Source organism: Adiantum capillus-veneris, chromosome 4 (assembly GCF_014529385.1).
Source record: "Adiantum capillus-veneris isolate H3 chromosome 4, ASM1452938v2, whole genome shotgun sequence".
Classification (NCBI taxonomy): Eukaryota; Viridiplantae; Streptophyta; class Polypodiopsida; order Polypodiales; family Pteridaceae; genus Adiantum; species Adiantum capillus-veneris.
Genome location: NC_140934.1, coordinates 96,721,273 through 96,733,635, shown reverse-complemented (window position 1 = coordinate 96,733,635; position 12,363 = coordinate 96,721,273). Strand labels below are relative to the sequence as shown.

Here is a 12,363-nt window from a genome sequence, read left to right as displayed (position 1 = left end):
TGCGTTTAAATATGAAGGAAGGTGGCAGCGTTAATGCTTGAATGAGTTTCATAGTACATTTTCTCACTTGACATCAAAGGGGCTGAATTTTGATGATAAAATGAAACCCGTTTTCTTGCTATGCTCTTTGCCCAATACAACGAATAGTAACTCCGCACCAAGCGGTAAACTGAAATTCGATAATGTTACTAGTGCACTGCTAACTGAAGGGAATGCTTCTCCACATATACTACTAGTAGTACGGCCAGCCCCCTTCGACAACCTCTCTCTCTTTCTCTCTCCCTCTTTATTGCGTACACAGTGGCTTCTTTCAGTTTTGGAGTTTAGTCTTCATGTCACAGATTTTGACGCATGTAAAGGGCTCTCCCTTCCGCCATATTATGCTAGTTCAATGCATGGTTCAGTTTTGGAGATTCCTATTAGCTTGATATATGCAGTATGGGAGATGTCAAGTTATGCATGACGAATGGCACTGAATTTATGCTTCATGGAGTCATACATGTTCTTAAACTGACTAAGAGTTTGGTGTCAGTGAAGGGGATCGGGGAGCACCACAGACGGAGAGTGAGAGAGAGAAGGAGACACACACACGATGTGGGTGGGGAGACTGTGAAGTGGCAACTCCCCCTATACAGTATACTCACTATAAGTATAGGGTAACAGTGGGCGAGCTCCCATGACCTGGGCGACCGGTCAAGGCACATAGGCCTTAACCCCAACAACCTCCCACTTAAAGGCCAATGTGCCTTTAAGCAAGATCTACTAGTGTACAACTAATAGAAGGTGAGAGTCTCTCTCAACCTATGCCCACTGACTCTCGATGAGCTAGTGCATCCGGCTCTACTGATAGACAAACATCCCACTGCGGAAGCCACACAGAGCTAGATCCAAGCTCTGCAAAGAGTCTACAAGAGCTCATGCACTCCTGCAAGTATCGGTCCAATACCTGCAAACCTCCCCTATGCTCTATGCCGAGATCAGTCATCGAACAACTAATCAACCCTGCTGCAAATGCTTCCACTGCAGCTGCTATGTCGGCCCTCGAGATCAGCATCTCATACATGAGGACCCCGAACGTTGATGCAACCCTGGCAACCTCTTCCACCTCCAACTCAGAACTCAACTCATGGCAATCCTGTCCCCTATCATAGAGACCATGGCACTCTGACTCCGAGCTCTGGAGTGACTCCTCATGCCCACCACATATCACATGTGTACCAAGAGTATCCATATGTCATGAACCTGCATCAAGCTCTGGCATAAGCATATCAAGAAATGACTCCACAATAGCCGACATCTCAGCATCCATGTGAGTCATCACTGTCATCACCTCTGATGACTCATCCTGCTGTGACTCACTAGAGCTGTCTCGCTCTACCTGTGCATACGTAGACGCAACCTGCACAACAAGGTCACTACTCTGCACTCCATGCAAAGCATCCTGCAACCCACAAGCAAAAGAGACTCGCCTGCTCTCTCGCTGTCTACCTGGCTGCATGATCACAGAGACAACATCGTCTCTCCCATGATCCACATGCAATAAGTAACCTGTACCACTCCTGGCACCTCTCACAATCACTAGCGAACCCAAATGCATCACAAAATCTCGCTCTCGTAGCGAAATCTGACATCCACAATCTCTAAGCTGACCAATCGAGATCAAACTCACTGTCAAATCTGGTACATAGCGCACATGTCGTAACAAGTAAAATGCACCACTCGGTAATGACAGTCTCACATCTCCTGCACCTGCTATCGCATGCACCGATCCATCGGTCAAACGTACACTGCTAAGCATCCCACTAGAATAGCTACAAAACCATTCACGATGCGATGTGACATGAAACATAGCATCTACGTCTAGCAACCACTGCGAAGAGAGTGCACTATCCACATGTATAGCATCTCGTGCATAGCTCGAGGTAAAAATGACATCCCCGTCATTAGTATACTCCGACACTACATCTGCCTTAACTGTCAAAGCAACTGAGTCCATGGCATCACTACATACATCTCTGAGACTGCCATGTCTCCTACGATGTCACATACGACGAAAACAGCGCCGTCTAACGTGTCCAGAATGACCACAATACCAACATGTCACCTGTCGGCGTACTCGTGAATGTACATGTCTCACACGAGTCCTTGATGACTCAGATCTATCATACATATCATGTAATCTGCGCCAAAGTGCTTTCGAAGTAGTCCTGTACATAACAAGAGCATATACAGATTCCGCAAGGTGCAAAGAGAGTGTAGATAGTGCCATCTCCTCTAGCTCTTGCCACTGATTGTCAGACAAGCATGAAGGTCTACCTGCATCACCACTCAATGGTCCATGCAACCCTCGCTGTGTCAAAGCGTCAAGCATACACTCTCTCCATGCTGCAAAGTCTGACCCATCAAACATGCGCATTTTGGAGAGATCATAATCTGAGCGATCACTTGTCTCTGCCATGAGCACAATGTAGCAAACTAGAAAGCAAAATCACCTCACCAACAACACCTGGAAACTGTCTACAAATATGGCCAGAAACACAATGTAAAACCTGTGAGACACACTCCAAAATAGAGCTCCCGCAATGTCAATACAAGCCTCGCCTGCTCTAGTATCACACTGCAATCAAACGCACTACTTACAAGACGCATTCATGACGACCATAACCTTGTGCATAATCTTCACCGAATCAGCCCTGAAATTCAGCCCAAAATTACAAAATTCTCAACCCTCTTGCATGGCCAAAAACAGTCCGTAATTCAGCCCCACACTACCAACCGTAGCGCATAAAGAATCAGCCCAAAACTTCTCCAAGAAGTTATGACTTGTTCGGTCTGAAGATCACCTGCACACACGTCGTCATAAAGCATACATCTGTGAGCTAATCACCAAGCCCACATTGTGCGGTATCGATGCATACACACGCACAAATCTCCCACTTGCAGAGAACACCGCACGCAAATGCTGAGTGCAACCCGCAATCTCTACCTAGATCGCATAAATGATGCGCATAAAACTCCTGGGAAAATTTCGCCAGAGTTTCGTCAGTAAAACGGCCACAAAACCAGTAACCAAACTGACTGCACGCTCAAAACCATGAACAACCAAAGCGCATCAAACCGCACTCCAAATGCATGCACCAATCTCCACACTTTGCATACATCATTGCAAACACCTGCAAATCTAGTACACAAATATCTGCTCTACCTTTGACTGCCAAAAAACATGCTCGAGGCATACATTGCCGAGCTCAAAATGCAATCACATTAGTCTCCCTGAGCATGAAACCACATAAGGCATACATCGTATCCTCCCACCTATGAGGAAACTTGCAGCAAATATCACTCTCACATCTGAGAGCAAACCATGTGTGGAATCCTCGACACACAATAAACAATTGCTGCTGCAGAAAATTTAGCGTTCAGAATTTTAAAATTCTCATATGACGAGCGCATCCGGAGCGTGCCAAAACCCCAAGGTAGACTCCTGGATCACATGTATCCAAGTCCGGGTGTGAAAGCTATGCCAAATACCTCCGTTTCGACCCAAAAACGCAGCATAAACTGCCAAAAGAGGGCTGAAAAATGCAGCTCCTCAACCGTAGCTCGAATGAATTTTTTGATGGCTCGAATGGCTTCGAAAGGGGGGTAAAAGGCCAAGACACCTGGTGGAAACGCTCTCGAAAAGCTGAATTTGCCGATGCCGAAGCCGAAACCCTGTTTGCACTCTTGAAAGTGCGCGCGCGCGTGGACTCGATTTCGAGAATGAAACTGGCTCTCCGCTGTCGTCGTGACTGTGCACACACGCGCTCCCTCTGCACCTACGCTCTGATACCAATTGAAGGGGATCGGGGAGCACCACAGACGGAGAGTGAGAGAGAGAAGGAGACACACACACGATGTGGGTAGGGAGACTGTGAAGTGGCAGCTCCCCCTATACAGTATACTCACTATAAGTATAGGGTAACAGTGGGCGAGCGCCCATGACCTGGGCGACCGGTCAAGGCACATAGGCCTTAACCCCAACAGTCAGTTGGTCAGCTTGATGCCCTAGGCTATACTACTGTTTTAGCAATGGTTCATGGATGGTGCGTAAGGCAAATTTGGTTGTCATAAAAGATCACAAATTAGAAAGAGTCACAGCCATGTTATCTATGGCGAATTTACCTCTTGAGTTTTGGGGAGAGGTTGTTATGACAACTGTACATACCATAAATAGATCGCCTAGTACTCCTTTGAATTTATTCCACAGGATATGTGGACTTGCAAGAAGCCAACTTATGATAGATTACGTGTGTTTGGATGTGAAGCATTCTCACACATTTCCAAAGAGCTCCACAAGAAGCTAGCTCCCAAGTCACACAAGTGCATCTTCATTGGTTATGGTGCACATGGAGAGATGGGATATCGTTCAAAATCTAGAAGGGTTATTTGCAGCTCACAAGTGATATTCAATGAGTCTAAGATGCATAGACCGCCTGTCAAAGAGGTCGAATATAGAAAAGTTAGATTTGAAGATGTAGCTTCCACAAATTTAAGAAAACCCTCTCAGTCTTTTGGTGATATTCCTACCACTAGTAGTGCTCCAAAAAGAGCAGAATCCAGCAGTCAAATAGTGAGGAGATCTACACGTGCATCTCGTGTCCCTGAGCGGTTTGAACAAAGATTGGACACTATATTAGTCGCTGACTGCAATGAGCCCACTTGTTACAAAGAAGCTTTTCAAATGGATGATAGCGTGAAGTGGGAGCAAGGTATACAATTTGAGTATAACTCAATTTTAGCAAATGATACTTGGGAATTGACAAAGTTATCAGAGGATAAACAGGCATTGCTTTGCAAATGGGTATACAAGAAGAAGTACACAACAAAAGATCCCGAGCTTAAGTATAAGGCTAGATTGGTTACAAAAGGTTTGAAGCAGAAGAAAGGCATAGATTTCAACGAGATTTTTTTTCTAGTAGTCAAGATGACTACACTACATCTTGTGCTTGGTTTAGTGGCCACTAAAGATGTGCAATTGGTCCAAATGGATGTGAAGACAACATTTCTTCATGGGGATCTTGAAGAAGATGTCTATATGAAGCAGCCAGAAAGTTTTGAGATAAAGCTGAGAAGCCAACAAGGACAGAACTAGTATCTAGACTAAAGAAAGCTTGGTATGATCTAAAGCAAAGTTCAAGGCAGTGGTACATCAAGTTTAACAAGTACATTCAAACCCAAGGTTATGTAAAGAGCCAAGAGGATCACTGCTTGTACACAAAGAGATTGAATGATAGTTTCCTCATCATTTGATATTATACGTGGATTATATGCTTATAGCTGGGAAGTCCAAAGATGAGATTGCACTAATGCACATCATTTTCTTGGTATGCATATCAAGAGAGATCGTAAGCGTGGAATACTTGAACAATCACAGGAAGAGTATATTCATAAGGTCTTGCAACGTTTTAACATGCCAAGGGAGAAAGCAATGAGTACCCCAATGGTTGCATATGTAAAACTTAGCAAGAATGATTGCCCCAAATCAGATGTTAAAAAGACAAAGATGAAAAAGGTGTCATATTCTTGGACAGTTGACAGTCTCATGTTCGCTATGGTTAGCACCCGACCAGATATTGCATTTGCAGTGGGAGTGATCGGCAAGTATATGGAAAATCCAAGCAAAAAGCATTGGGAAGCAGTGAAGCACATCTTGATATACATCAAGGGTCATCCAGCAAGTGCTTACGTTTTTGTAAAGTGATGCATCCATAGTTGGATACACTGATTTGGATTATACGGGTTGTGTGGACACTAAGAGATCCCCATCTATCTACATTTTCTTGTTTGTTGGAGTGACAGTTTCTTAGAGATCATATCTCCAAAATTGCACTTCGTCTTCCACCACTGAAGCTTAGTCGTCTAGTAGGAGACAATCTTGTAGATGCTACGAAGAGCGTAGCTGTAGAGCGGTTCGCACATTGCATTGAGATGATGGGCGTAAGGTGAAGCCTCATGACGCTTCACATTTGTACATGTTTGTATTATCATAGGCCACTTCGACCACTATGCCCTTCAAGTGGGAGATTGTAATGGTGCAATTCATACTGGCCGAGTGTCGCCCATTTCACTAACCTTATTCTTTTAATACAAAAGCAATAAGGAATTGTGTAAGTTATCCGCTCAAGTTCCACCCCACGCTAAGTGTACTGCTCTCCTACATTGCGTAGCACTCTTGCACTCCGCGTTCGCATGCCTTCCTCTGCCCTCTCAGTACATACTACTAGTTTCTATAGTAGTACAACTTATCTGCATATTCGTCTTTAAGTGAGAGATTGTTGGGTAAAGGCGGTGTGTCTCTTACCCTGGCTGGATGTGCCAGAGACGTCCGACCATCCATCACTTGTACACACCTTATTCTTTATTAGATAGAAGAATAAGGGACTCTCTCACAAATTATTGTAGCACCCACATCCTAAATTCTCTATCTCTCCTTCTCCCTCTTTGCACACGCACCACATTCACACACCCTTCAATCTCATTGAAGTCATTATTGTTATGTATGTCTTTCTCTATTACTACTCTTTTAAAATTTAAGTGCAAGCCCTTATAATACTCTAAAAAATGCTTGGGTGTTGACCTATGATTAGCTAGTAAGTTGTTGTGCAAGTATCTAAAAATTTTGAGTGAAGTTCTCAACCAATATCTTCTTTTGTTTTAGCCTTCTCTTTTTGCAAAATATCCTCAAGGGTCTTCTCCTACTTAAATCTTGCTAGTTCATAAGTTCTACATTGAGCTAACCCATATTAAGTGCACTCAATTTGGGTTCTAAAGTGGGCTAACCCATATCAAGTGCATAAAAAAACATAGCTAAAAACTGCTAAAAGAATAAAGAATCAACATCTCCACTTGAAGCAACTAATAAGAGCTATGAGAATGTGTTTAATGCATGCTTGAAAAAAATAATGTGAAAGAGAATGTACTATCCTCCCATACATCTTTTTGGTTTGACCAACTTATGGACAATTTTGTGTGCAAAAGATAACAACCATGCACAATGATAAGTTCTACAATACATCAAAGTTGAAGGAGTAACAAGCAACAAACTTGAAAGTGAATTGATTGATAAGCTTGAAGATGTAGAAACACAGAAAGAGAAACCACAAGCATTAGGCAATGGCATAGGTAACCAAAAGGACAACAAAGATGACTTGTCAACTTGGCTTACTCTCTAGATTATGCATAAAGGACCTCCATCAAGGGATGTAGATCCTTAGTTGTGATTTGGGAAAACACTTATTACTTGCAGGCTTGCCATGTGTACACCTAGTTTACTCAGACAGGTTTTCTAGTGTTGACAATTTTGTGGGCCGGCCTACATAAGGCCTTAGTAAAGCATTAAAATCTTGGGAACTATTGTGAACCTGTGAATGAAGCTTGTCCACAAGTGCCACATGGCAACTTAATGATGACCAATTTTTTTCCTTTCTATTTCTTGTGAAAGGACTCTAAGAGAGAGTTTACATTTGTTTCCCAATCTCTTTTTAAAAAAAGTCACTTATAGAACATGTTCACATACATCTAAGTTCTTGCAATCTTAATAAAAAAGAGCTACAATGAACCTCAAAGTTAAGAGTTAAGTAGAGAGCTAAGAATGGGTCAAGAGTTGGGTCTACTAAGCACGCCGAAGAACGGAAACATGCACTAAATTGCATCAAAAGCTCGGATGGTGCCCACTAGGAGCCTGAGCTTGGAAAAAGAAAATTCCTTATGAGCTACTGAGTCCCTTTTTGGAATTGTTATGCCCTCAAGGCACATGTGGTGCTTGAGGTTCATTGTACATTCTTTGCTGAATCAATCATAATTGTGTGTATGGAAAAATAAAAAAAGCATTAAGTAGAGAACTAAGAAAAGTCGCATGAATTCCTCCCTTGTATGCGGTGCCTTGCACTAATTTCTAGAGACCTGGCCACAAGCTAGTGCATTGCCCCTAAGAAAAGACTCGGCTCTTACTAGTGTCTTCAAAAATAGGGGGTCCTATGGGGGAACATAAGAAAGTTCATGGCAGTGGGACGAGCGATCTATTTAACATTGATCGCAGAACTACAGCCCCACAGTTGAAGAAAAAAGCAACTGCATTAGCCGAAGTTAGACATGCACGGAGAGGGAAGTGGGCAGCATAGGAAAGGCCGTCATCCAAGAGTTCATAGACTCCACACCACAAGAGGAGCCAACACACAAATGATCCGTGGCCTGAGCTCATACACTATTTGCATAGTGTAAGGGACTTCATCTTTTTCACAGGCCACAAAAGATATCCTGTTTCGGCTTCATCGCCACCGTGCTACGTAATCACCCAATCCTACTAGCCTGCACGATGCAAGGATGCCCATCATCATCTGTCTGACATTCATGTATACACTCTCCACCTCAATCTTGAAAGAGAATACTTGCATATCTTGAAAAGAAAACCTGATAATGCTTTATCACCAGCTTGGCATGATCACCATATCAATTCACCTTCACAATAGTTAGCCGATGCCAAACATTTAGATATCACATCACACATCAGAAAAAGCAAGTGTGTAACCTTCTATGCCTCAAAAATTTGCAAAAATTGACCGAGTTGCATAGCAAATACTAACCCAATTGCAAAATAGTTGTGGGTTATGAGGAAACCAGGAAATTTCTGTAACCATACACATAATTTAAATGACCATGCTCAGAAGATACTCATTCGTAGAGCACCATTTCTAGCATTCTCCCTGGGTTCTTGGCATACAAGAGCTCATTTTAGGGTTAGAGAATAGTCCAATTACAAAGTGCAATCAAAGAAACCAGGAAATCGCTCTCCTTTGTTATCTAATAGAAAGAACACTCACCAACAATGTAGTTGTAGCAAATGATTTTCTGACCCATTCAAAAGCCTCGGCACAAGAGCAGTATGCAAATGACACATCAATAACCGAATCAAGCTGCCCAAATTAGGATTAGATCCATTGTAATCTCAAGCTTGATATCACACCTAACATCCCAGCATTTTACTACTCTCAAATAACCACTTGTTTTTAGCAAAAGACAAAAAAACTCTACGATGAAATGTTTTAGGCACTGCTAACTAAGCATTAATGTCGAGTGTTTGTCAAACACTGAAAGCTAGTCTTACAATCGCAAGATTTCAAGCTGCCTCTTGGATTGAACTCAAGTTCTTACCCACCCAACCTTGGCCTCAAACCAAAAAGGCATGATCTACAATGCAAAACATAAATAAAGCAAGAGCAAGATTTGGTGAAGATAACAAACTAATTTTCTTGTCAGAGTGAATAATCATACACCAACCCGGTGTATGAAATAAGAATCGATGTGTTCGCAAGGAAAAAACATGATATACATAAAGTGAACTTCTTCTTGTAATGAAAGCAAGAAATTCGTCCTCATCTATAACGAGTAGTAGCAAAACTGGACCCAATGTTCTCGAGTCTCTTGGAATTGCCAAGAATGTTACCTGTATGTCAGCTGCACTTTGCCAAAATGAGGTAAAAACTTATTGGGATACATAACATTCGATAATTCTCTTTAACCTGTGAAGAGAGAATCAAAAGTCTAGGAGGAGTTGTGGCAAAATTCTTTCCAGGTGGGTAGCTTCAATTGTTACCATACCTTCAGCCTCGGCAATTAGGGCAGCCCGTTGTATTGCTTCTGCAGGGGGATTCCAAAGGCATAATCAGGTTGATGATTGCAAGATGCTTCCATATCCTAAGAACATACTTCCCTATGAAATACAAACTGAGCATGCTTATTAACATGGAAATACCTGAGACAAAAAGCCTCAGCAGCTCACAGCTTAACTTCAAAGAATTTGCATTGGCTGCAAAACATTTCTTACAGAGAATGAGACACAATTCCTGATACACAAATACCTTGACAGCATTACAACATTCTGTTTACCAGGTTGGTATTGAATGGCAGGGTGAAACCTTTGAATGAAACTCGCCCATTCAATGTGTCTATCATTGAGTAGAGTTTGGGATAGTAGATATTTAATGCTTTGTTGGTCAGTTTTTATAATCAAATTGGCACCCATTAAGTAATGTTTAATGTATGTACAACTTTCAGAGCTGCGTGAGAAGGGTCAATGAAAAGAAACACCAAAAGAGAAACCGTAATCTTTGTCAATGCAATTATTTACATTTTTTAAAAAAAAGCCAAGCCAATGAGCAAAATTGAAGAACAGAAATCTGTAGAACAAATAATGGTTTTGGCTTTTATCGTTCAAAGATCTACTTGCTGAAGAAAACCAAGAATGAAAAATGACATTAACAAAAAGAAGCACTTTGTTTCATACTCCCCCATCCTTTAGCTTTTATTGACCTTAAAGTGATTATCAACATGGAAATGAGAGGAAAAAGTTTCTTCATTGTGTGCTTCTTAATAGAACAAGAAATTGCCAAGGTGCATGTGCAGTTCAAGATGAGCAAAATAGTTAAAATGCTCCTCACTAGTGGCATGCTGTTTGTACCTGTCGTGGCTCTCTTCTTCTTTGTCAAAAGCGGTCCAGCCTAAAAGACAAGCACACTATGAAGAAGTTGCATGTAGCCAAACATTCGGGTATCAAAACGACGAGGTGATTATCTGAATTTACCATACTTCTGCCTCTAGAGCCCCCTCTTCTTGCTTCTGTTCTTTTTCTGCAGAGTGCGCTTGCCAATCAAAACACGTAACATTGAACACTTTCGAAACAAAACTTTTGCTGAAGAACAAGGCAGCACACCTTTTGAGGTTCGAACCCAAACAAGTTTGAAGATCTCCATAACTGTGTCCTACAAAGATTGGCAACAATGAGCACAATATTGAAGAGCTTGATGAACATATCATGGGCACCGTGATGCGAAAAACATTCACCACGAGGTGAAAATGCATGCACTTCAGTGCCAAATTACACAAAAATGTGACTATGTCGACAGTCCAAACTGCAATCTAAGAGCCTGCACTCTTCATTGCTTAAAATGGCACAAGCTTCACTAACCTCTCAAATAAGTGCAAGTAAGCCCAAATGAGCTTGTCAAATGGTGAAGGAATGTGCTTGAAATTTGTGGGTTCAACTTCCCTCGAACTTTGTCAAGAGGCGGCCCCTTTGTTGCTTTGTGAGGGCTCTTGGCCTCAAACACACGAGTGCTTCTTCCTCTTTGGGCAAATCAACCCAGGAGGAGACTCGTCTTGCAATTCTCCAAAAGAAAACCAGTACGGATAGACTGAGCATGGGTCGACAACAATCAGATATTCTAATAGAGAATTTGTCAAAAATCACACCCTTTCTTACTTTCTTCCATTCAATCCACATCAATGTCTAGCTTCTGTTCGAATGGTTTTTCTTCGGTTGTCAGATTTCCATAAATGCAGTCTTTTCATATGCCATAGAACTCATGAGTAAAAGAGTGTTGCCAAATGCCATGCCAAACAGGATGACATAGCACGCACCATTTTCGTACACGAGTCAAACCCTGCATATGAATTTTCACACGGTAGCTCATAAGACGCGATGAAGAATCGTGTCTGTGTCGCTTGTCAAGAGGCATTATAGTGCATTCCGTCATGGCAGGGCATACTACCTTCTCCAGAGGGTACATAGGGTGATTGTGGGGGGCGGGTGCATTCATGCATTGCAGTTCGTGAAGAGAGCTTACAGGATCAAAAGATGCAACAGATTGCTCGTCCTCCATCAGCACCGTCTACTTCTGAGTTCTGACGTTGCCATTCAAAAGCTCTCTCTCTCTCTCTCTCTCTCTCTCTCTCTCTCTCTCTCTACATATAACGTCTTGAGTTCAAAACTTCCCCTGCCACACGCGCACACACATTTTCCGTACTAAGCAACACCTATCTTTAAGAGGGGGAGGTAATGGGATAAGCTCACGTGCGAAAGCCGAGAAGATCACAGCCCCAAAAATCAATCAAAAACTAAACCTGGACACGCACTAAACCTAGACAGCCTGGGAATTGCCTTTTATTTTATAATATAATGTTGTAAAAAGGGTTGTGAGTACACAATGCGTGCGCGGGTGAGGTGGTTAGCCTATGTGACCCTAAACTCAGACGGCCAGGTCTTGGGCCACCACGCCTTGTTTTTCCCACTGTCCATGTTTCATGCGCCTCGTCTTTTTGACGGCGTGCCTCGTTTTTCCCGCTGGCCAGGTTTAGTGCGCCTCGAGATTTCGCCCCGCAACCCCGACCGTCAATCCCATTACTCCACCCCGCATTTAATATGGGTGTCACTTAGTCACAAGGCCTTGATAGTGTTCCTACATCATTAAAATTCTTTTTCTTTTAACACACCATACCAGGAGGTGCTTATTCCTTCCAAATATTAGCCATGAAACATGGTTGAGC

The 12,363-nt window shown here is 42.5% G+C and overlaps 1 protein-coding gene across 10 annotated transcripts; it reads right to left on the bottom strand.

Annotated features, from left to right (window-relative positions):
• Positions 1-9,263: 9,263 nt before the first annotated feature.
• On the bottom strand, positions 9,264-11,828 carry LOC147459651 (centromere protein X). Of its 10 annotated transcripts, none has more exons than XM_086510874.1 (7): positions 11,664-11,821; positions 10,751-10,799; positions 10,627-10,667; positions 10,499-10,538; positions 9,794-9,847; positions 9,640-9,678; positions 9,264-9,560 (listed from the first exon to the last, which is right to left on the bottom strand). In XM_086510874.1, the coding sequence occupies exons 1-7, from the start codon at positions 11,697-11,699 to the stop codon at positions 9,556-9,558; spliced, it is 264 nt and encodes an 87-aa protein (XP_086367000.1). In that variant the 5' UTR covers positions 11,700-11,821; the 3' UTR covers positions 9,264-9,555. The 10 variants fall into 10 exon arrangements, with proteins under 10 accessions (XP_086367000.1, XP_086366993.1, XP_086366992.1 ...); XM_086510867.1 differs by adding an exon at positions 11,006-11,480 and having other exon boundaries at positions 9,264-9,678; positions 11,664-11,797; XM_086510866.1 differs by adding an exon at positions 11,006-11,480 and having other exon boundaries at positions 9,264-9,678; positions 11,589-11,716.
• Positions 11,829-12,363: the final 535 nt, after the last annotated feature.